Below are 25097 nucleotides of genomic sequence, written 5' to 3' on the forward strand. Positions count from 1 at the left end.
AAAAGAGACTAATAACAATAACGAGAGAAAAAAAAGAGAAAATAAATAAAACCAAACAAAATACGAAAACCGCACACACGAAGAGAATCAAGTAAACAAAAAAACATATAGGCAGACATAAGCATACAAAAGCAGATAGACACACAGACACACACACACGCAGACAGAAAGACAGACAGACAGACAGAGAGAGAGAGAGAGAGACAGAGAGAGAGAGACAGAGACACAGTGAGAGAGACAGAGAGACAGACAGACAGAGAGACAGAGACAGAGAAGGGCAGTGTGCTTACACTGGGATGGACATTTGGATGGCCGACTGAATTCGGGAAGGAGAAAAAGAGGCAGCAGCACCACACGCGAACCAACAAGCACAGGAGGACGGATCGCCAGTGCGCTCGCAGCAAGCCATCGTTTACCCTGCGGCAGTCACACAATGCGGAAGGACGTGCGTGTTGTTGCTGCAGCCTTGTGGCAGTAGTAGTAGCAGTGGTAGTAGTGGTAGTAGTAGTAGTAGTACTAGTAGTAGTAGTAGTAGTAGTTGTAGTAGTAGTAGTAGTAGTAGTAGTAGTAGTAGTAGTAGTAGTAGTAGTAGTAGTAGTTGTAGTAGTAGTAGTAGTAGTAGTAGTAGTAGTAGTAGTAGTAGTAGTAGTAGGCGCTGCTGTAGATGTACTCACCTGACGGCTTTGATGAGGTTGGGTCCAATGAGCAGCTGGTGCATGGATATGGGGGCGGTCATCGCGCGGCAGGATATGAAGAGCATCAAGCTGGCAGTTGATATAATCTCCACTTCATCGGCTCGAGGTTGCTCATCGACCTCTACGCAGCACAGATTTTGCACAGGCACAACAACGCACAGCCGTAGCAGGAAAGGCAAGTGCGCAGCGCCAGCAGGAGGAACTGCAGACAGAGGCGCTTGGCGGATATTTTTTGGGAGTGCACGACGTTAGCTGTCGGCCTGCACGTGTGTATCTCTCGCTCTCTACAACGGTATCTCGGTTTAGTTTAGCAGGGTTCAAAGCGTCGTCTATTCTCCGAGTTCGCTGCGTTACCAGCAAGTGGCTTCTCATTACGGGTGTCTGCTGTACAGCAGACACCCGTAATGAGAAGCCACTTGAACTTACGGGCGAAATCCATCTCGGGTCGGCCATGAGCAGCTTCAAGAGTCTTGGATGCTTTTCTGCTGCTGGTTGGCGGAGGGATGACGTCCGTAAGCGTCTCTCTTCCCAATAAAACGGAGATGAAGGGGTAGAGGGAAACCAAAATGCCCAGAAGCTGCAGACAGCAGAGCGGCGGAAAGGAGAGCGAGCCGCCGTTTTTTGAGGAGCGGGCGTGGAAGGGGGAGAGGGGGGAAGGGGGGAGTAGCCTTTCACAAGGACCGCAGAAAGAAAACTGCAAGACGGATGCACAGCTGCATTCCAGAGTGGAAGCAGCAGCAGCAGCGAGATCCATCGAAAAGCGACGCTGACAGGGAGCACCTGTCTTAGTAACAGGAAGTGTGAATCCTTCTGACCGGTTCAATGGCGAATATGCAAAGGCAGTAGCTCCCAATACTCGGTACGCTGTTGCTAGAGTTGAGTTGCAGAAAGTCAGCAAAGACTCCGAAGTCTCTGAAGGTGAGGAGGGCCAGATAGAAGGAGAGGAGGCGGACGGTTGTGAGGCAGCAGGTGAAGAGGCAGTCGAGCAGCGGTGCGGAGAGGAAAAACAGAAAGAAGAGAATGACTCCATGGGCGGCGATTAAGATCAAACAAATGCGAGTTTCTATCATTAGCGCGTCCCACGTAAACTTTCCGGAAGCCATGACGTCGATCGTAAAGAGGCGGACTGGAAAGGATTCATAATCCTAAGAAGCACGGGAGGAAAAACTGGAGAGGGAACCTGAGCCGATATTGCGCGGCAAGCGGGGAGTGGGGGGAGGGGGGAATGAGGCAGCGGAAACACAAAGGAAAAGACACGAAGCAGGAAGAGACGTAGCGATATCAAGAACACGAAATTTATTAGCAGGAAACGCCGACGGTTTTGCTGTACGGACGAAGGCACAGCCACAGGACGAATCGCATCTAGAAAGTAATTATATAGAGAGAGTAATATACAAAAGTACATATGATAGAGACTTACACAGTTAAATAGGGGTGTGTGCACATACATCAATATACACAGATTTATACATCTATGTATATACGCATGGAAACACCTATATATAGATGTGTATATATAGGACTCCTCGCACAATGCCGCAGACACCTCTTCCGGAAGGGTGGCAGGTGGACTAGGGCGCGAGTAGAAGCGCGAGATGCTTACGCTATAGAAGAAGAAGACGGTGGATGTGAGTGCAAGACGGCAGATCCAGCTTGCCATGAAAGGGAAGCTGAGGCGAACGCTCTGTAGGAACGTAACGGGGAAGCTGCTGCTTAGCAGGACGGCCGCACTGTGTCGAGATCCCAATTGCTGGAGATGCAAGCAGCATTGTGTGACGCACAGGCAGCACATAGAGAAGCACACGAAATCTGAGGGGGAGGGGAGGGGGGGACGCTGGAACGAGTGATATGGCCTTAGTGCGCTGTGTATGATTGCAGGCGGGCTGCTTGGAGTCTCCCACAGCGTGACTCTACGGGTGTCTGCCTCTCTGTCCCCTGGATCTGATGGTTTTCCTTCGTCTCCCCGACTTTCTCAGTCTGCAGTGCGCTGTCTTACGCGAAAAGCATAGAGGAGTCTCTGGAAGATCTTCCTGACAGTGAAACCTGGGGTTGGAAGGCGCCTTGCCGTTTGACTTGCGGACCGGCAAACTGCAACCAGCCGGGAGAGGCTGCAGCAGCGGCAGCAACAAGAAGAGCACGCAAGCAAGGGGACGTGTGTCAAGCACACGCGTGTTGTTTGCATCGGCAAGAAAGAAAAACACTCAAGATACGGTAGGAGGCCTTAGAGACAGACACACACTACCAGCCACGACAGAAAACAAGGAACGGGGCCCACGCGCACACCGCAGCAGCCGGCATCCCAAGGATGGCAGTTTGGCAAAGGTCACAAAGAAGGGCAGAAAGGAGCAGCAGCAACGCCACATAAGGGTAGGGAGGGTTTAAGTGTATGCATGTATGTATGTGTGTATGTGTGCATGTGTGTGTGAGTGGGTGTAGAAAGATGCATGTGCACAGGTATATGTATGTGCATGTGTCTATGTGTGTCTATGTGTATATGTGTGTATGTGTGTCTATGTGTATATGTGTGTATATGTGTGTAGGTGTGTCTATGTGTATATGTGTGTCTATGTGTATATGTGTGCATGTGTGTCTATGTGTATATGTGTGTATGTATGTGTATGTCTATGTGTGTGTGTATGTGTCTATGTGTGTATGTGTATGTGCTTGCACATAAATACATATATCTATATACAATATATATATATGTATATCTGTAGGATATCGCATCTGCACCTTGCATCATAATCCAGAAAACTTTCCTCAGTGCTCTCGGTTCTTGCGAGTTCCTTGGTATGCTGCTGCCGCCTCCAGAAAGCGAGGCCCTTAAGGGCCCCTTCAGCGGTGCTCTTCCGCTTTTGAGCACCCTCCTGATGACCATGGTAGCCTGTGTCGCTGCCTGCTGCAGCCTCTGGTTGTGCACGCGCTTTCAGAGGCTTATAAGGAGGCCCTTCCCGATCTCTGCGTGCTTCCTTGTTGTAAGCACTGGCAATTGCCCCTACCCGCCTGCGCTTAGACGACGCCTCTTCCTCTCGTGGCAACGCAGGCAGCTCCCTGTCCGCCATGTCTTCGAGTGCCATCACGGCGGCGCTGGATCGCGGCAGGGGAGACCCCTTTGTAGGAAGCTCTCGCAGCGCACTCGAATAGGCACCTCCGTTCCCTCCATCCAACAGCCCCTCCTCCCCCTTAGCCCGCTGCCTCTCTGCCACGGCGCACTGACGGAGGCGAGCGAGCTGAATCGGGATGAAGCAGATGTTCTTAAAAAGGAACGGAGAGAAGCCTGAGGATCGGGGAGCCAGAGACGCACGCCGTGGAACGTTGAGACAAAGAGAGAGAGAGAAAGAAACACACATTTTAAACATTTGAGGAGAGTGCATGCTTCAGTCCACTGCCAAGGCAGGCATATGAAGCAAAGATGAGTAGCAGAAGGCAAAGTAGATGCTGGAGAAGGGAAAGCAGGCAGAGAAACCTCAAAACGTTGCAGGGGCAACCGAACTCTCCACAGTGTATGTGTATACGTGTCCAAGTACAAAACGGAATCTCAAGAGCAGCACAGAACCGAAGCATGCCCTTCCCAGTGCTGAATATGAGGCAAACAAATGCAAGCATCATCCTCGGAGAGTCCATCCATAGACTTCTCCAGGGAGTCACACACGTAGCATGGAGGATCATGGGCCAAACTTACGCGCGGGCGCAACACAAACGCACATACAGCAGCAACAAGGTACAAAATATTTTCTCTCTCTTTCTCTATCTCTATCCCCCCCATACATGCATGTCCCTCTCGCTCGCTCTCGCATGTGGCATGCTTCCCTTCGCGGCGCATGCAGTTGCCTTCCTGCGCCGTGAAGAGAAGCCGCTCCGCCTCCCCTCTTGTGTTTAGCCAACAAGGTCACTTTTCCTCCCCTTCCTTAGGCAACCCCTGGACTCACTGTCACAAGTTGGGTAGTACGCCCACGTGATGAGCCTCAGTCCTAGCAAGGGCAGATCGACAAAGAAGATTCCCACGATGGCTGCGTGCTTGCGCATCGTTTGCATGTCTCCTAGATCTTTGGAGGGGCCTCCTGCTTGGAGTGCTGCTGACCTCCCGAATGCCATACCCTGTGCGCCTCCACCAGCGGAGGGGAAAGAGTAACCGTGTAGAAAGAGCGCGAGAGGCACGAGGATTCCCGCCAGCAAGTGCAGCCAGCTGGTTTGCTCGTAGATAGCTTCCGGGAGAATGGAGTACGCGTAGAAGGCTGAAACGCCATCGATGATGTCGATGACGACGTGTGTCACGGCGTCCGTATGCAGCATGGCGTCGAGGCTGAAGTGAGTGATGCCTCCAAAGAGCGTATCGGAGGCGCGAAAGGCGAGAAGCGCATAGATGCCAGCCCCCAAAGAGAAGAGCAAGCCAACCTCGAGCACCCCCCCTGTCGGCCCTTCAAAGACGACGCCGTACTGAGGACCTCCTCCGCTATAAATGACGAAGAAGTAGACCAAATACTTCACTGATAACGCCCATGAGTAGACTACCCAGCAGGTGCCACCCTCCATGGCCGCATACTCGCTGCTGCCGCCGAGCAGCAGCATGAGGAGAAGCACAATATCTGCAGCTGCAAGAAAGAGCAGTGACACAGAGTAGACTGCAATGTGGTACAAGAGGCCCACTTGCTGCAGTACATACAAACACACGGTGCACAGCTGGGCGAAATGGCTCCAGCTTATCGCCTGCTGCACCTGCTGCCCATCGCCAAATATATCTCCCGTCATCATCTTGGTGTTGCGCGAGGAAACCGGCTGTCTCTCTCTCTCTCTGTATCTGTCTCTCTCTGTATCTGGCTCTCTCTGTATCTCTCTCTCTCTCTCTCTCGCTCTCTTTCCAGGCAACGCCGCTGCTGCAGCTGCCCCTGCTGCTCGCCAGATGGTGCGGCCCCCGGTAATTTACGGACCGAAAGCACCACAGAGAAAAGCAGCAGCAGGGGCAGCTGCAGCTTCAACGGCTGCAGCCGCTGCTGCTACCACCGTTCGTCTTTGCACACCGCTGGGGGAGGAGGCGCTGGAAGGCGACCGCTTGCACGAGAGGCGGTAATTAATGTTCCTCGCGGAAGCGCCACTACCATCGGCGTGTTTGCAGCAGCAGCAGCAACTACTGCTGCTGCAAAGCACCCCTGATCGAGTCGCAGACACATGCAGACGCCAAGCGTCTCTACAGGGGCCTCTTGACTGTGCACCACGCAGCAGGATCAGCAGCAGCCGCGAGCGCTGCTGCCGCTGCTGGCACACATGTAAACTCCAGCAATGAGCCGCTTTCCTCAAGAGAAGACCTCAAGCTCAAGCCTAGGAGGCCAGGATGAGGCTGCGTTGCAGGCTTGAGAAGCTGTCGGTGTGGCGTCGGCTCTGGACTGCGCCGCCACAGGAGCTGCTCACGGTTCCTGTGATACGCGAAGGATTTTCCCCCACATAACGTCCTTTAAAGGGGAAGCATAAAAATGAATGCGGTCGATTTTGTGCTGGCTTGGCATCTGTTACTGCCCTTGTGGCTGTTGCCGCTGCTGCTCGAAGGTCCCCAGTAGCGGGCGGGGGCCCTCCTATTCTTCTTGACCCATAATGCAAAAGGCAGTGCATATTCAAATCCTCCATTGCGGATTCCAAATAGCACCTGAGAATTCAAATCCGTAGATCCCTAGTTCCGAAGCTGTACACTGTAGGCATTACTAAAAACACACAACCTTCATGAAGATACCGATATTCGCAGAGCAGATCATTGACCGCATCCGGAGGAGTATACGGACCCCTTTAGACCCTAAATCCTATGCCCTTAGGCCTAAAGCCTCAGAAGCGAAGTCAAAGAGCCTTGGCGGAAGTGAAAGGGAGCGTGCTAACACTTTCTGCGCTCTCTCCATGCAGCGGAGTAGGCATGTATGGCCTAAAACACTGCGCACTGACTGACAAATCACTGTACACGGCAAAGAACTCGCACGCGCTTCTAATTATCGACTTGAAATGGACCTGTGCCCTTTCTTTGCGAGCTAGCTCCCGCCTTCTCACCTCTTCCAATCATCTTATTTCGTCTCGCCTGAGTGCCGCGTGTTGCTCGTGGTGGTACGCTTCCATGCGCCTATCCACGGGTGCCAGCGAGGCTGCAAGTGCCGATGAATGAGGAGTTTACTACTTGAGCCACCAAGCATCCGCGGTCACAGACAGTCCACTCTATGTCTTTCGCTGTACCCCGCCCTCTGGCGCGTGCGAGCGCGTGCGCATCCACCCTCCTAGGGGCCGAAAGTAGCAAAACTCGAACGGCAAGCAACTACACTGCTAGGTGACAAACTAACAGCAACAGGCACATAGGCCACTGGAAGAACACAGGGGAAGACACTATAATTAGAATGCCGGCGCGTAGCACGTTGCGCGTCCAAATTGTGAGGCGCCAACTCCTGTATATTGCTGTGCTCTCTCTAGCTTAAAAAAGTAAGTCTTTGTTGAGGCTTCGCCGCGTCTGTAGCCCTTTTCTTTGCTTCTTCTACAGGGACTACACCGAATTCAAAGTTACAGTCCTCTCGACAACATGTGTCCTTCGTTCCCGCCTTTTCGTATCTCCTTGTTACAGCTGAAGGACTTACTATTCGCTGCCTGCCTAGCTGCACTAACAACAGTTTCAGCTTGCGTTATCGGAGTGTATCTCCATTCTGCATGGGAATGGGAGACAGGGCGAAGGGAGGGGGGGCCCCCGTCTAGGGTCACCCATCCCCGGCATTCCAATACAAATCCGGGGCCCCCAGTCCTCGCCTTTCCAACATTTTCTTCCTTGCGGCTGCAAGGGCCTCGTGGGCTTCCTCGGCTAGTACCTTGTACTCCTCAGGATACTCCGAAAGAGGAGGCTCGCCGCTTCCTTGGGAGGCCACAGGACCATCGGAGGCTCCAGTGGAAAAGTACATATTGGGTACAAAAAACGGGGGGCCCCCAGTTGGCGGCAGCGGCCTCAAGAGAGGCCCTAAGGAGCCGAGGGCCTTCTCTTCCCTTCGGGTCGGGTAACTGGGGGTCCTTCTAAGAGAGGAGGCCCCCCACCGGGAGGCGTCGGCGTCGGTGTCCGTTGAGCGGCAGCTGTGCAACAGCACACCGTCTTCATCTGAGTTCGCTTCTGCTGAATCGTCTCCCCAGAAGCGAGGCGGAGAAGAAGGGGGCCTTTGGCGAAGGCTTTCCCCCACACTGGCCGAACGGCGGAGATGGGGAGGAGGAGTCCCCCTTAAGTGCTTGCTCTCCAAGGTTCGTGATAATGTGGAGGGCCGAGTGGGCCCAATGACAGCGGCAGCAGCCGCGGTAGGGGCCCCTGCACTCTCGGGTACTATGACGGGGTGGCATTCGTGTAGCTCGGCAGGATCTCGCCCCTCAGCACTTACACTCCTGGGTGTATTTAAGGCTCCCGTGTAGGAGACGTTTCGGGGCGTGCAGGGAGCTCCTGAAACCAGGTGTGAAAGGAAGCCATTGAAGTCCAGGGGTAACGCAAGCGCTCCCAAGTGAGCGTGGGGGGCCCCCTGCTTCAGAGCACTCATCTCCATATACATCTGCGAGGCGTGTGCCCTCAGTTCATTCCTGCAGAGCCGCAGCAGAAGTTAACAGAAGACAGAAACGAAGAGCAGCGAAAATAGACCCACGAATAGAGCTGCAGCGAAAAAAACACTGGGCACAGAGAAGAGGGGACAAACTGCCACGTGAATGAAGCGCAAGCGCACACGCTGCAGCTGGCGGCACGCTGCAGCGTGTGAGCTCGAACGAGGGAATTTTCAGCTGGAGAAAGGTTTATTTATGGGGAGTCGAAGCCTTGGATCTAATTTACCGCGTGGTTGCAATCGCCTCCGCGAGGAAGGACCATTGGGGGCCCTCCAGGATACCAAAAATCAACACCTGCAAAAGAGTGCGGCCTTCGCAAAATGCTGAAGTTGGCCTCTATGCTTCTGCACACCGAAGCGCGCAGCAGCGTGCTATGAAGTCTGCGTGTTGATGCAGCCTGACCTCTGAGGAATGCTGCTTGCTGCAGCCTCCTGTGGAGGCCTCCTCTGAAGAGGGCCCATCAGCAGGGGGCCCCCCCAGCAGGCCGCCAGGCATGCGCGTTGCCACAGACCCCAGCTCGACAAGACGGCGCCCTGCAGCTAGCAGACGCATCAGCGGGCGGAGAAGAGAAGACACACGCAGCCAACAGCGTCTGCAAAACAACCATCAGAGTAAACACACACACACACACACACCCTCCTCTTTTCTCCTTCTCCCCAACAACGTATCCGATGCGCTATCCATCCTACGGTCTGTCCACAGCAGCAGGCAGAGCACAGAGCTGCACTTTCGAAGGGCTGCTAAGGAGATGAGCTTCGACTCAAAACCTAAACCTTACGAGGCGAGCTGGGTAAGGAAATTCTCATGGACAAGCCGAATCTCCTCAAAGTCATGCCTCCCGTTCGCGGTTTTCTCTACTTCGTCGAATCCAGGCTGCACGCACACTAGCCTCAAGCCTGGACCTTCCAAATACACAAACAGCTGTAGGCGTCTCTTTCAGTGTCTCTCCATAAGGAGGCTCACCGACATACAAACGCCAAGACAGGCTGAGTGGAGGCGCTTGAGGCCTCACCCCTGCTCCGCCTGCCGAGGCGCTCCTAGCGCCCACAGGGATGATCCAATATCACAGCGGCAAAAAGCGTGATACGTCTTATCAGCACACCTCCATCTCTCACTAGGATCCCCACCACCACCAGGCAAATAGAAGCGCATAATAGGCTTCAAGAAGGCAGGGGCCGTAGAAGGCATTTCTCAATCCCCTTTGAACCCGTCTCTCCCTTTGCTCCTCCCTCACTTCCTCTCTCTTTACTCCTCCCTCTCCCCTCCTGCCCCCAAACACGTAAGCCTCTGATGGTTTGCAGAGCAGACAGTCGCTCCACGTGGACTCTCTCCCGAGAGGCAGGAGGGGCCCTCCAACGGATCCCAAGCTTACCATAATTGCGTAGTACTGGAAGTAGGCGTAGATGCGGGAAATGTAAAAGGCCACCTCGCCCCTCGCAGCCCAAAACTGTCGGCAGACATTCACGGGGTCTCCCTGAGGCGCGCTGGATGCTCCAGGAAAAGTCTTTTGGGCAAAGACGATGCGTCGCCTCCGCGAGAGGACCCTGCGGGCAAACGGCAAAGGAAGAATAAAGCGATGAGTTGGCGTGTGTGTGGCACGCTGGAAGGCCTCGTTTTTTCTATGAGTGATGCACAGAAAATTTGACAGGTTCTCAATAGATACAGCGAGATAAAGAGAGAGGGAACCCCGCATGCAGAAGAAAGCAGGAACAGAGACGAGAGGGAGACCCCGTCTAGGAAAAGCGCCAACGCGTTAGCTGTCCCCGTCTTACTTTCTCAGAAGGCAGCCGCGAAGCCACAGGTTTTGTAAATCGCTTTCAAGCGTCCTGCAGCAGCAGCAGAAGCAGCAGCAGCAGCAGCCGTGGCTTGGTGCGCACCGCGCCGACTGTTTCTAGCTAGCGTTCTTGGTCCTGAGTTCGAAGGCGTCGGCGAAGCACGCACCGCAGTTGCAGCAGTAAGGAAAAAAGCGCATTGTACGACTCGATTGCAGTGTCGCTCAGCAGCAAAGGGAGAGGCCAGGGGGCCCCCTTCGGGTCCAGCTGCAGCCGCGCAGCGAGAATCTCAGGAGCGCCTGAGTGAGGCCCTGCTGTCGAGTCGATCGACAGTTGTTGTTGTTGTTGCTGCTGCTGCTGCAGACTACGCAGCTGCAGTGGCGGCTGCTGGGCTTCGTGATACCACCGGCGAACTCGGATAGACCTGCATGCATCCAGCAGGCGGCATTGCAGTATCGGCAGCAGCAAAGACGCAACGAGCATACAAGACTCTCCCAAGAAGGAGCAACAACACACGGGACTGACGAACGCGGCAGCAGCAGAAGGGGGAGTACAGGGCCGTACCAGTCAGAGGCTTCGAATGTCGGGGGAACGTGAGAGGGAGACAGAGCTGAACCGCAAAGAAGCAGCAGCAGCAGCAACCGCAGGACCCCTTTGGCCGCAGCAGTGCGCAGGGATGTGGTTTCAGATGCATTCACGCGAAATCGTCTCGCGCAACGCTGCTGTGGTGGCTTGATGTGACACGGCAGAACCTCCTCAGAGTTTAGATCTGCCTTATATCCAGCCAGTGGGCAGCCCGAGGAAGAAGAATGATCTACGTGAAACACACCCGGTGCTCCCGCGTCTCTTCGTTCCACTGGACTGTGGGCATACTTGAGAGGCAAAGTGAACAGCCTGCGAAGCGCAAATGAAGCAACAATCTGTCGGGGGAAAATCTCGACAGACGCGCTTGACGGCCTAGACCTCGAGCCACAAGAAGCCTCCCCAAGGGGCCTTTGCGCGCAATAAGGCCCCCCTTGTAACAGGGTTGAGACGCAGATCTTCGCTGCAACCAAGTGCCGGCAGCAGCAGCAGCCGGCAAAAGTAGCCCTCAAGGTGCCTACCCAACGTAAGCAGCGCCCAGTCTAAGGGAAATTAGGTTCCGTAGCTGCGCAGACACCGCAAGAGAAATCTCAGCTTTCCCTTCCAGCAGGTACACTGTAACCGGCTGTTTCTTTCAAGAGGGCCTCGCACCACGCCGCCAAAGAACGCCGCTAAAGCAGACTCCTTGAGGAGCACACACGTAAACAGGAGGCACTTTTCTTACATCAAAGTCAGACACCTCTAAGCAGGGGGCACCTTCTGCGTTGTGCCGGAGGGCCCCCAAGAGCTGCTGCTTCCGCTGCGGGCGCTGCGTTCCTCGAGTCGCAAAGACTCGCAGCCGCCGCTTCTCTGCCGAATACTCCACTCTGCAACATGCAAAAAGCACCACCAGCGGAGGCACAGAGGCGCGTCAGAAGCAGCGAACGCAACACAACAACGTCGCTGTCAACGGAGCAGCATTTGCACCACGTCCTGCCTGCGCAACTACTACACGCTGCAGTACACTGCAAGAGGAAGACTGCAGGCTCCCACTCGACGAATATTTCTTCTGCATCCAGGGGGGCCCCCGATGGGAGAGACCACGTCACAAGGCCACGTCTAAGAAGCACAGCCGGGGGGGGCCGGGGCCCCGCAGGGGGCCCCTCACGCGAGACACAACCGTCCTTAGTAGGTGGCAGCGCCTGCCGAGCAGTCGCCAGTAAGGCCCAAGGGTGTGCTGGGATCTGCTGCTGCTGCTGCTGCTGCTGCGTGCTAAAGAGAGAGGCAGCGGCGGATTCGGGAGCTGCACGAGCAAAACTGCGCTCGAAGAGAGACGCGAGGGCCCCCCCCCCTGCGATATCAGCGAACGCACAGAGCACACGCAGCGGTCCCCACGGCAGCAGAACCAACAGCCGCAAGACTTTCCGGCCCAAGCACTACCGAACTGCACCCGAGGGAATAGCACCAGCAGCATCACCACCAGTACCACCACATCACAGCAGCAACAAGCATGCACCAAGAAGGAGGTCTGCCTCAAAGGCCAAAAAGGCCGCTGCCCCCCTTGAAGACTCCTGCCCAGAAGAGGGGGGAGGAAGGATTCCCAGCCTGAATTCCAAGCCCACGCAGTCTCCTGAGCACACCACCACCGACCACGAAGCTTTATCCGTAAACGCAAACCCTCGCTCCAGCTTCTGATGTTTCGTACAAGACACGCTCACGCGTGCGGCTCGAAATGCGGAATTCACCCAGAGAAGGCCAGAAGAAATCGCAGAGGCTGCCCCCGCACTGAGCAGAGTTGCTACTTCCTTGGGAATTCGCGCAGCCTGGTGGAGGCCCCTTCAGGGATATGGGCGTTCTGTTGCTCTGAAGCACAAGGGCCACACAGGCGCCCACTCCCACAGGGGACCCCCCTGGTGGGGGCCCTAAGGGGGAGGCTTCCTGGGGAGCCTCAAGACGAAATTGGAATCCATGCTGCGTCACACGCAGAGAGAGAAGAAAAGAGAAGGACCAAAGCGTTTCTGAGGAAGCCAAGACGGCTGCCCATTCAAAGGGCCCCCAAAGAACCCCAACAACTGCCATCGCCTCCGATTCATTCCATAAGTCTTCCAAACGACCAGACCATGCAGCCTTCCCGCAGGAAAGCCTGAAGCGCCTCCTCCGCGGATATCCAGGAGCCTGACTGCGAAGGAGACCTTGCAAGGCCTACCTTGAAGCCGTGCCTCAGCATCTGTCTCTCCGGGTGCATCGCCACCCCAATTGGACAGCAGCTCTCCGAGGCAGAAAAGGCGTGGGGGCCCCCCCCCGAGTGCTGCAGCAGAATTTCCCCCCGGTCCATCCTGCGCACGCAGCTCAACCCTCCCTCCCTACAGACAGACCATAAGAGCCAGCCTGGTGGATGCCGTCACTAGTCAGACACTCAGGCAAAGTGTCTAATCCGTCGAGAGCGACACAGTGGAGCCTGAACCCCAGCAGCAGCAAAAATCACACCTGGCTGTGCCCCTGAGGACGAGGTCAGCCTCGGTGAAGGGCGTTGCGCGAATGGTCAAGGGAGGCTTTCCACTGAGTTTTGAGGGCCCTAAAGCAAACCCTAGACACTGCAGAGAAGGCTCAAGTAGCGGCCCCCAGCCTTCCCCTTGGAAGGCTCTCCCCAGGCTTCCTCCACTTCCGAAAGTTGCACTCCACACTCCTGCCCCTGAGCCGCTCTGTGAGTTCCTAGGCGTTGAGCAGGCTTGCGCAGCTCCGTCTGCAGCACACAAGCACCACGAGGCAGCTCCTTCAGGCCATGCAGCGAGGAGGGTGGTGCCGATGAGAGACATGCTAAACAAGAGGCATCGGGCTTGCTTCCAGGAAGAATGCCTCTCTACCTTGCGGTTCACGCTGCTGGCGCTGCTCTAGCTGCTGCTGCTGCTTCCGCGGTGTCTGTGCACCGGACTGAGGGGGCCCTCGAGATCCTCCCCCGCTAGATGCCACTGCGAAAGAAGGGTTGGTTTGCGCTGCCGCAGTAGCCCAGAGGCCCCGAGTGCGCAGAGCCAAGGGGCCCCCACGCAGGCCCCTCTTCTCCTCACAGGGGCCCCCCCCCAAGAAGCGGCGGCTGCTCTCCAGGAAAAAGGTGAAGAAGAGGCCTGGCGATCGCAAACGGAAGATCTTTGGAGCCTACACATCTTGCAAGGAATGACTGGGTGCGCGTGAGGCCTGTGCTAAGAAGAGCAGCGGCGAGAGAGGCAGCTCTCCATAAGCGGCGGCGTGACGCAGACTGTGGGGGCCTGTAATGCAATGCAGGGTGCAAGGGCGCTGAGCCAGAGGGGCGAAAAAATCCACACAAGTGGGGACAGACAGGGAAGCAAATACACCCCGATTAGCACAGGCGGCACTTAAACGAGAGAGACGGAGGGACGCAGACAGACCGTCTCCTAGGAGATAGGCATCTCTCAGAGCCTTAAGGCTGTGGAAAAGATGGCCGCCTTCCGCCAACGCTCCCCATAGCAGGCGCGAAACCTGCGAAGGCAGAAGACGCGCAGCAGCCTCAGATGCCGGAGATACGAAAAAGAGGCCTTGGCAACTTCTCCCCTTCATTACCCAGCCAAACAAGCAATGACACACGAGGCACACGTGGAAGGAGCGACCTAAGGGAATAGCACACAAGCGACCTAAGGGAACAGCACACGAATGGGCCCCTTGAGGTGTAGACACTGCCCGAGAGAAAGTAGTCTGAAGTATATCAGCAAAATATCCAAAGGCCAGATAGGACTGGCTGCCTCAAAAGGCGAGTCAAGAAATGAATACGAGAAGCTTCTTTGTGCTGGCGCCTCCGCCACAGTCGCATCCACGCGTTTGTGAGGCCGTGCAGAAGAGCTGCTCACAACTGCCCTAAGTGCCTTTAAGCAGGGGAGAATGACTGCGGCAGGTGACGAGGGGTGATTGAAGGCTTCACGCTGAAACAACAGACACATTTGGCACCCTAAAGAAGAGCTCATCGTGTTGGTCCTATATTTGTTGACGAGGTCGAGACCTCGACTTCAGCCCGGAGACGATCCCCTTTTTTTTTGAGGATATTGCCTTCTTCTAAGGCCCTTCCATCCCCCCCTTTTCGCTGCTAGGCCTCCTTTCCTGTCAATAATAGACCCCTTAGCCAGTAACCCGCGCCACTGACCGTCCGTGTCTCTCTCTGTATCTCTTTGTCTCTCTCTGTATCTCTTTGTCTCTCTCTTTATCTGCATCTCTTAATCTCTCTCTGTATCTCTTTGTCTCTCTCTGTATCTCTTGTCTCTCTCTGTATCTGCACCTCTTGATCTCTCTCTGTATCTCTTTGTCTCTCTCTGTATCTGCACCTCTCGGTCTCTCTCTGTATCTCTCTCTCTCTCTTTCTCTCTCTCTCTGTTTGTGGAACCCCCCCCCTCGTGTACTTGCATGCCTAACTTGCATGCCCTCTAACATGGATTTTTTGCTGCCCCTAGCTTACCAGTTGGCGCGCAATAGGAGCCAATTTCTGCCTTTGTCGCTCCCCCCACCGCCCTCCTCTGCTGAGCACTCGAGTAGTGCGACCGATGAATAGTACAACACCAGCCGCTGCCGCTGCTGCGGTTGCTGCGGCTGCCGGGGCCCCCAGAGGGGCCCCCCCAGAGGAGAAGCAGCAGAGGGGAGCTCCCCGTACAGACACCTGGAAGAGCCGCCCCCACTCAAAGAGGAGCGCATCTACGGAGAGCGGCTCCTTCAAATCCTCCGCCTCCATCGGTGCTCCCATGGCGTCTGGGAGGCCCCTCGTAGAAGACAACACCGTCGCTGCCGACTGCGTCGTCTCTAAAGTTCGGAAAGGAGACGGGGGGGCAATTCCACGAGAATATTCCACAGCGCGTCGAACGATGAAAAACTCCCCATATGGATCCAACAGCTGGCCGGAGAGGAGCCACGCTGACAGCTGCATGAGGAGAAGTGCGCTCAAAGTTCACACAACACATATACACGAACATACACACACACACATATACATATACATATATATATATATACACATACACACACACATACATATGTATATATATACATGCATACATATACCAAAAAACGCGCGAGTCACAGGGGCCAGAGGAAGCACAGCATTAGACTCAGCAAAGTAAGCGGCAGGACCTTAAGAAAATTATGATCGAGCAGGTGTCACTTTACACAGCGGCCGTCTCTGCAGACAAAGAAGAGACCTCTGGCTGCAGTTTCCTTACCCTTAAATGCAGCCGAATCATTCTCCTACCATAATGAGCTGGCCCTACGGGCGGCTCTCACCTGGAAACAGAAGACTGCAGCGCAGGCGTCGATGAGGCGTAGATACACCTCACGAGCCACTGGATCTCCGCTGCTTCGGCCCCGCCACAACATATCCAGAAGTGCGCCGCACGGCAAGGGGCCCCCAGCACCAGCGGCCGCAAGCGACATTGCACAAACCTGGGCAGCAGGCGCAGCACCCACCCAACAAGCCCCCAATGTGCACTCTACGCTTCATGCTGAATGCTGCGCTTTGGTTGGGTGTTTCACACTCCTGCGCGAAATTTCATGTCTAGCCTAGCTGAGGGCGTACTTGTGGGCTGAGGGCGTACTTGTGAGAGAATGTATCTGAGAGTGCGCATGCGCTGTGGCTGGTCCCCGAGAGCCAACGAGATAGCAGACAGGAGCGTCGCTTGCTGCTGCAGCGCTGCATCCTCGGCTGCAATCAGGAAAGAGAGGTACTCATCTGTTAACTCTCGAGAGGCCCGTGCCAGGGCAGCGAGGTATAAACCTCCTGCCACTGGGGGTGATGTTTCCGCGGCTGCTTGCGACGCTGGGACCGCTGCTAAGCTGCCGGAGTGCCATTCGAGAGAGCCGTTGAAGGGGGGGCAGCCCGTGGACGCTGGAGGTGGAAAGGTTCCCGTATTTTCCGCCGCCTTTATGAAATCCTTAACCAGCAATAAATCGTATCCCGGCGCGACGACTCTCTCCAGAGCTTCTACCTCGCTTTGGCTGAAGCCGCTCAGGCTGGGATTAACGCGGAATCCACCCCCATAGGCCCCGTGAGACTCCCAGAGACAGGGCCCCCTGCTCCCCGCCTCGGTTTCCGTGTGCCCTTCTTCTTCTTTCCGTAGGAAGGCTTCCCCGTCAACGCGGACAAAAAGGTCTCCAGGGTAGCCCGCCAGGGCCATTAGAATCTCCTGCAGCATTCTGTTTAGCAGTTTGCCCTCTTGGCTCGACGTACAACACCCCCTGAAAGGAACGACACCCACGCGGGGGGCCCCTCAGTCTCGCTCGGAGTGTAGGGACCCCCAGTCGGCATACGCAGCAAGATGGCGCTGGTGGTGAATCAGAGGAGAATCGAGGGCAGCAGCAGCGACCAAGGAAAAGGGCCCCCAGCAAAGCGCATGGAGAGTGGTTTTCGCGTCGGCGGAGGGGGGCGGGGTGGGAGAATTGGGGGCCTTGCAAGGGGGGGCCCCCCGGTCGCTTCGCCGCAGTCTGGGTGGAAACACACCGAAGCCCGTATCCTAGCGAGACACAAGCATTTTAAAAAGAGATTCTCGGTGAACGGACACTCCAAGGCGAGGAGGCTAGCAAGAGCTCAGTTTCCCTTCCCTCATGTCGAGGTGTTTCGTGTGCCTGGCTCACCCCCCCTTCGGTCGCGAGGCAGAACTCTGCAGGAAGGACTTCTTTCTTAAACAGCATCCCGACCTATCTGAGCCTTTCTATTTCAGTAATAAAGCATGCGATATACACGTGCAGCTATTTCAACGCACACTACACAATGGAGGCACTTCGGTGCATAATACCCATACGTGCGCCGCTACAGCTAACAATGGCCAAACTACGCTTGGGCACCGTCCATTGCCCTATTTGTATTACATTTAGACTTCATTCGACAAGGATCTTTGGCGTTTGGCTAGTCGTACGAGCCCTTCGTCTCGCTGTCGAGTTAGCTCTTCACTGGAACCAACACCAGATACAAGTGTGCCACACTTTGCTATAGGCATTTGGATGTGAAGGAATGCCCTTAACGCATATTGGGTGCCACACGTCCGTGCATACGAGCTGGTTCTCTCCCCTGTTACGCCGGGACCCTGAGACGTGAGGGCAAGGCGTGGGGAAGTGAGCTCTTTGAAGACTGAGATCTTCGAACTTTCTAGTTCTGAACTTAACCCAGGGCTTGAAGTGTCTTCTTCTGGAGGCTTTATAGAGGTCGCGTTAGAGATGTGCAGTGCAGGTTTTCGGATACAGTCGTGCGTGCGTCGGTAGGCGAAGCAAGCACCAGGGACTCTTTTTCTCTGTGCATTTAACATGCCGCCCTCAGAGCATCAGATAGAATAGCTTACAGTGCTCCCTGATTGTGCATGTAGTCGGCTCTTTCCTTTACAGGGTGCTCCTCCCTCACCGAGGACCCCTTGAGTTACCACTCCACGGGCAGCCAGTCTGAAGCGCGTGACTCTGTCATCGCCTATTGCGCTTTCTTTCTGCTTTTTATGTCGCTAAGCGCCTGTTTCTGGGTCACTGATGGACTATTCTTTTCTAGGGCTCCAAGGGTGCGACACTTCAATGCCTTGAAAGAGGTAGTACACTGGGAAGTCACGAACAACAGAATCAGCGAAAAGAGGCTCAGAAAAGATGCCCATGCGGGGTCCACCCTCTTGGGGCCTTTTTAGGCCTTATGGCCTTTGCGCCGTTGTGACTATCGCCTTGACAAAAACTAAGTGGCTTTAGAACTTCTCCAGACCTGCTGCATCTCCAGGGAGCCCCACTCCCTAGGTGGCGCTGTGTGTAACGCGGAGCCAGGATAGGGAGCCTCTTCGCTCATGTCACAGTTTCTGCACTAGCCCCCCCAAGAGGGCAGGAAACCATTACAACCCCGTTTTCAAGGCATCAACAGCCCGTTCCTGCCCTCTCTAGAGACCAGCACCCACTACTTCTACTGTGCATGTCATTTTGGGAGGGTATTTTCTCGCCGGCCCCTCAGCCTACGATAATTCTGTCACATGTTTCGCGCCTCAGCCTATGAAAAACGAGGGAAGTCTGACGATATCTGACGGACACCTATGCCCCCACTACGGAATACACAATTACCATATTCCGTGTCGTTGAAATCAACAGCCTCCGTGCTTTGGCATCTCCCTCCCCGCGAGACTTGGGTGGTTCGAAACCATCAGATTGCTTTGGTTCATCGAAACATTGCTTGGTGACTTGTCTAGTCCATAGCGAAGCAGGAGACTGCGCTGCCTAGTATTTGTTGTAGGCTGTCGGTCGAATAGGATAGTGGGGTGAGCTTGCTGTGCCGGGCCCCTTCCCGCAACGCGAGACGCTTCTGCCGTTCTACACCACTGGGGCCACATAATTACTCTGCCTCCCTATAGCACTCGTTTATTCCCTGTTTTTCACTGCATACTATGTGTTCTTTCTGCATGGTTTAACCCCTTTTTGCTTGTCCACAGAACGTATACTCTGATATAGGACAACAGCCATGAATGCATCATGCACAAGGGGGTAGTACATCGAATTAGTCCTCGAAAGCAAAAATAAAACCCATTCCGGGAATTCCGCCTTAGGTAACTTTAAGTACATCATAACTGGCGCAGCGAAAGGTACTGAAAATGAGCTCTCCACAAACATGAAAGTAACAAGAAATGGAGGTGCCTTTTTCGGTACATGAACCAGCTACACGCCCACATGAGCACACAGGCTTCCAGGAGTCACCTAAGGCAGTCCTGGGAAACTCATCCAATGCGCATACGCACTTGGATCCAACTGATCAAATAGTAAAAAATACTGAGTCCTTCGGCTCAATAATGAGCGTGTAGTAGGCTAAGCTACACATTGCTGACCCAAGAACCACTGTATAGAATTGACTATTTGGTTTGCCCCTTTGTGATACTAGCTGTGAACGATTGGACTGTTTAAAGGATGCAGCTACGCACACCTTAGCTGTAAAACTCCCTTTAATGTTGGCAACTCTGATCATGTTGACTGCAAAGTACTGTCAGCTCGATACAAGTAGAAGCCATGTTGTTTTCTGCAACGCCCACGTGGACAGCATTGCGTTTTCTTGAGCCATGCAAAAAGTACCCTGGAATGACCAAGATATAATCACTGACACAGCATTACACAAATCTATAACTCAATCGTTCACCAATGTTCTTCTCGAATATAGCTAATGAAGATAGTGTATGCGCGTAGCTTAACCCCCTATATCTTCGCACCCCCAATTTAACCACACGAACTCGTGTTCCGTACCTGTGCTTTGAGAAAACCAAGTGCTGGACAGCGGAAGAGCGCCCGCCCTAGCGCCACTCCTCAAACAAGCGCAAACACGAACCAGTGCAAATGACAAAGGCGAATGAGTGCGTCAACCGGTGAAGTAAAGCTGACGAGAATCAAGCACTGACGAGGCAACAACGAACGAGGGATAATGCAATAGGACCGCGGCAGCATGACGGTTTGCTGAAACGTGTGTGTTCCGTTACGGCAAGACAGAAGACGAATAAATGCTTTTAGAGAACTTAGAGTACATATCAGTCTAGCTGTCCCTCCACGCATTTCAGAGCAATGCGTGCATGCAAATGTAACCTATGCATGCAAAGGAGTTGGATCAAAATCCAGCATGACACATACGAAAATATGTAAGGACAAGTTATTTGAGAGTGCCTGCGTACCGATATCTGAGTGCCCAGGACACCGTAGTAATTATCATTTTAAAGAATACCCATAGATGAATGTGGCTGTTTCAGGCAAAGCATGCGCTAGGGAAGGATAAGTACCAAGGAATGCAAGGAAAACCGTTTGTGGCGTCTAGCATCTTAACCATACAGTGCCGTAAGGTTTTTGGCAGCCAACGAAGGTGACATATGAATCGGTTTAATTTTCTTGTTGACGTCGCCCCCCTCCCCAATTACACAAGAAGCTATCGTCTAGTGCGTCATCGGCCCAGAAAGTCGTAGAATCCAGCACACTTACGCCTCCCTGTTGATTCTCCACGTCCAAGTGGGTCGCTTGCCTGCACGAATCTATGATTAGGTTGGTGAATTTCAAAGCAGTTAAACGTTGCCTATGTTGTTAGATATGTGGCACATTCAACTCATGGGGTGTTTCATAGTAAAAAGAAGCATTGATTTGTGGGGGGACGGCAAGCATTCCTATTCACCAGGCCGCAAAATTGACTGTTGATCACCTACCTCTGCATCTCATAGAGCCTGCTGATTCTCCAGGACCATATTTCTAGGCTTGGAACGCACTGCCGACGCCACTTTATCATTTTAATGCGCTTGTACCTCGTGAGCTTTGCGCATACACTCGCGTGCTTTAGCCAACTATTCTCTGGACTCCTCCGTTCTAGGAGTAGTTAATGACCCCACATTACTAGGTCCAAGCACAGTTCGGAAATCGGCGCGTCTGTGTCGACAAAGGATGCAAGAATTCAACGGGCGCATGCGTGTACTGCTGCACTCTTAGCCCACTGAGCACACAGAAGGAAATCGAGCTAAGCAGTTGGATTTGTGTAAGCGCTGAGCTGCAAGAAATGTAGAAGAATGCGGTTGGTGAGCTTTCTCTGTTTATCTGCCTTAGGATAGCTCGCAGTGGTCAGATCGCTCAATGTGTAGGCCGGTCACAAAGGCGCGGCAGAGTGCACTGGAGAACTTCAAATTTTCAATTGTGAATATACCCTTCGAATATCCATAAAGCCTTCAAGCATAATTAAAAATTAGCTGAGGGGATTCTAGAGCCCTGGAAGGTCTGGAGGAAAATGGAAAATGGGCAAATTTTGCTGTCTGTGAACACCGACGTAGATACCATACAGACACTGGGTCTCTGGCAGTCCAGTAAAAACGCCTCGATTTAGGTCAGTAAGATTCCTGTCAAAAACGGACGATTAAGGGAAGGTCTGTAGGCAGAAAAACTGCGCACATCTTCCTGCTGGTTATCTGGGCATGGCAGTCTACATTTCTCTGCGGCAGCACGCATCCCAGGCCACCAGCAGGGCCGGGAGAGCTCATCATCTCAAGTGTCACCCTTACTATGACCAAAAAGAATTGGATTATGTGCTTTTAGCAAAACAGCAGTGCATCGTGCAGTCGGAATGCACCAGCAAGAGGACCCCAGCTTAGGTTGAAACCACAGCAGGCCATCATCAACGAGGTAATTCCGCTAACCCCGTTTTCATTCTAGAATTTTGCAGTATTTTGGAATGCATGGGTTTCAAAAGATAAGACTGATGCAGCTTAGGTGTAAACTGTAGAGTACCGCGTGCAAGCACGGCTGCGATACACCGTGTTGCATCACTGTGTCGCGAGAGCTCATCGGCGACCACATCAGTTTCTGCCCCTCCTGTACTTCCCTGAGAAGTCGTGCTGCAGGCGGCGCATAAACTAGCGAAGCACGCTAGTACTACCAATGTCCTAAAACCTCTTTGGTACGTACAATGAAGCTTGATGATCCGCCTGTACAGTAAAGTGATGCCAAGATACAAAGTCCCTGCATTTTTTCATGCCCCACCACACAACGTGGATTTCCTTCTCCTGCTTTGGATACCTTCGCTTGATTTCAGTGAAGCGGTGAGCATGACGAACAAGATTCGATTATTGGAGAGCTCATAGGTTTTCGAAAAAGAATAGAACAAAGCGGGATGTCACTAGAATTGGCTGTAGGAAAGACTGACTCGTACCATAGGGCAGCGCAAAAACCACAGGAGTTGTAATGCAGCCGATCCACGTCCTTGCTGCGGCACCAGCCTCCATCATCCGACTTATACACTTTGTTTTCCTCAGTGCCTCGGTCAAAGAAGCAGTTATCTTATCGAGCTCAGGAACCCAACTTTGGTAATGCAATGCAAACCTATGAACTGTGCAAAGTCCCTGTGGGTGCGCAAAGCTAAAGGACGCATCTTGATGGTTTCACTTTTTGGATGGATCTGGCTTTCCTCCTGCAGCCCACATACGGCTTCTCAGGAATGAATGTTATGATTTTAACGAAAATGTGCTTGACTTCACACACCACTGTCCGTCCACCAACAGCGGGAGGGCATGCCATAAGTGCCATGGGTGCTTTTGAACGTTTCGGCTGGCTGTCGAAGCATCGGCTATATGGATGGCAATCCACCCCTTCTTAAGGCTTGTTGATATCTCGAATGAGCTTGCAATTGCATTCAGCTGGGAGATTAATGGGTCCCAAGCTGCATAGAGGCATTCTCGAGCTTGCGAATGTGAATGTAGAGCGCCGTTTTATGCTTGTTATCAGAGCAAGTAGCGATTTGTAAGAAAGCGTCTGTGAAGTCTAAGTCGAGTAGATGGTTGGCCGGTGCACCTTCTCACGTAATCCGCTAGATAAATCACCGAAAACTTTGTTTTACAAAACTCGTTGTGCGTTTGTCTACGTTGTGGCTTTTAAGAACCAAACCTGATTTCTTGATGTTTCGATCTATTGATAGATGCCCGCACTTTACCGTTTTGGATTCTCCCAAAACTTGCGGTTGAGCTGATCTCGGCACGAAGGAATGAGTCAGGGCTTGTATTAAGGCCTGTTCTGTAGTAGTCCTGACAGGCAAACGATTTCATTTATAGGAATAGGGCTCCGATTGAAGCCATTCTAAGCTATCTTAAGGATCACTCTCGCTCCTCTTTAAATAAAAAAACACAAGGAGGCACATCTCCAGCCAGCTGATAGGATCTCCAAGTACTTGCCCATTCTAAGAGCCGTCACTTCTCTAGTATGCATAATCCTATAGAAGCATCCATAATTATTTTATCGGCTAAAGACGTAGGCCCTTCTACCTGCCCTAATGCTGCTGCGTGCACATCGCAAAGGCAGGCAGGACTCTGCTGTCCCAACATGCGTTGCTCCACTGTATGCTTCCAGAGGTAAGCTTTTCCTCTTCTTGGTGCCAGAAAAAATGAGATCACTGAGATAACAAAGGCTTGATCGAAGCCTGAGAACTACTGCAGGGAACCTGACACCCCCTTGCATCCACAGCCAGTACATGAAGAGGGGAATACTGCGTCAAACCCTGCAGTGCCACTTACCGTGTTGCTCTACACAAGTTCTCCTAAAAGGACCTAGCTGCAAACCGAATACAACCTTAATAGAATGTTTTTGCGTGTCATCAGTAGCACTCCCTCCTTGCGCTGCTCGCCCCTCCGGGTTCCTAACATGGGGGAGGAGGGACAGCTAGGGTGCGAATAGCTTCTCCCTGCAAACACTCCAAGCATTCACAGTTGGTTGCACATGGCACGTACCGCTCACCTGTGCGTCTGCGTGTGTGGAGCTAACAGCATTCTGCGGTTGGAAATGTAGACTAATAGGTAAGCCAGTTCGTCCATTCTTTCCTAGTCCTAAGCAAATTATATTGCGCGTTCTAAGGAGTCTTCAACTGTAGCTTTGCACTCCGCAGGCTCCCTTCCGGGCTGCCGTCTCGGCTGCATTGTTGATGGCAAAACCTCTCGTGGGGCCCCTCTCAAGCTTAACGGGAGCGCCAGTTGGTCGCAGGCAGTGGATTGGCAAGCGCAACTTAGAGAAGGCGTCATCCATAGTGGCAGCAGCACCATATCGCGTATCCAGGATCTGTGTTCTCGCATCCGTGTGGAAGTGTAGCTGCTTCTCGTGCTACAAAAATGCAATTTGCAGCAGTGCCAGCTCCGACTTAGGAATTCGTCTTTTATATACGCACATACATATACATATTTGTGCATGAATGCATATCTGCTCGCACCAAAAGGGGACCTATACAAAAAGGGGCCCCCTCCTTGCTCCGCTCAGCTACATCTCTGCCCAGCAGCAGCAGCTGTTGCTGCTGGCCAGTAGCGGCGGCGTACCATGAGTGAAAAAGCCCCATATGCCGCTTGCGAAAGGGCTTGCAACCTTTTGGTTCATGTGCGTATTTTATTTAATTCTTCCGAATAACACGAGACGAAGAGGACCTCTACTTGCAGACGTGACTTTGCTACTGCAACCCCGTGCAGAGCAGAGGTACGTGCAGCTCCCGTCTTCTCCGTTTGGCCCTTGCAAACCTAGCAGAGGCAGTTCATTCGCCCCACTTTGCCTTCTGCTGCCTTTAAAAGGGTCGGAGTACCCTGGTGGGTGCCCCCTTGCGCAGTCGTGGTAGATAGGGTAGCCTGCTGCAACATTGAGTAATGCTCTTCCTGTCGCGTCGCTCCTCGAAGGGGGCTCGCTCCTTCGGAGTTGTGTGCCATGAGGCTCTTGCGTAGTAGACTTTTCCTAGCGACAACTTGCCCCCGACTCCCCCTCTCTCTCATTCAGTTCCCTACCTGCCATTTCTGCAAATGGAAAGGAGGACCCCCTAGAAGCCTCCAGCACTTTGCTACTCTGATAGAGGGGCCTTAGTGATTATCGGGAGAGGAGAGGCCGAGGTTGCTTCCGCTCCAGCTTTAGACTGCATCGCGTCTCTTCCTGCCGCAAGCGTTCTTAGTTGCCACAGACTGCTGGTGGACCTGCATGCGAATTCATCTTGGTGTTTCCTTGCGCTGCAGCACAGACC

General features: G+C 53.5%; 3 protein-coding genes across 3 annotated transcripts; all 3 read right to left on the reverse strand.

Annotated features, from left to right (window-relative positions):
* Positions 1 to 290: 290 nt before the first annotated feature.
* On the reverse strand, positions 291 to 5444 carry LOC34617551 (the record flags this gene model as incomplete). The annotated part of the gene is made up of 9 exons (XM_026336414.1): positions 4625 to 5444; positions 3429 to 3972; positions 2692 to 2803; positions 2228 to 2445; positions 1973 to 2057; positions 1779 to 1821; positions 1122 to 1607; positions 675 to 816; positions 291 to 417 (listed from the first exon to the last, which is right to left on the reverse strand). Coding segments are annotated over exons 1-9 (2577 nt in total), but the record flags the coding sequence as incomplete, so codon positions are not given.
* Positions 5445 to 7411: 1967 nt separating this feature from the next.
* Positions 7412 to 13431, reverse strand: LOC34617550. Its single transcript, XM_026336415.1, is given in 12 exon segments — positions 7412 to 8264; positions 8509 to 8874; positions 9061 to 9155; positions 9655 to 9826; positions 10224 to 10478; positions 11158 to 11261; positions 11361 to 11502; positions 11669 to 11966; positions 12132 to 12245; positions 12361 to 12586; positions 12822 to 12951; positions 13202 to 13431. Coding segments are annotated over 12 exon segments (2985 nt in total).
* A 620-nt stretch (positions 13432 to 14051) lies between these two features.
* Positions 14052 to 16797, reverse strand: LOC113147095. The gene is made up of 5 exons (XM_026336417.1): positions 16201 to 16797; positions 15938 to 16048; positions 15075 to 15272; positions 14364 to 14547; positions 14052 to 14110 (listed from the first exon to the last, which is right to left on the reverse strand). The coding sequence occupies exons 1-5, from the start codon at positions 16795 to 16797 to the stop codon at positions 14052 to 14054; spliced, it is 1149 nt and encodes a 382-aa protein (XP_026192202.1).
* Between the last annotated feature and the right edge of the window lie 8300 nt (positions 16798 to 25097).

This window comes from Cyclospora cayetanensis, unplaced genomic scaffold (assembly GCF_002999335.1).
Source record: "Cyclospora cayetanensis isolate NF1_C8 unplaced genomic scaffold, CcayRef3 CcayRef3_contig_127, whole genome shotgun sequence".
In the NCBI taxonomy this organism is placed as follows: domain Eukaryota; phylum Apicomplexa; class Conoidasida; order Eucoccidiorida; family Eimeriidae; genus Cyclospora; species Cyclospora cayetanensis.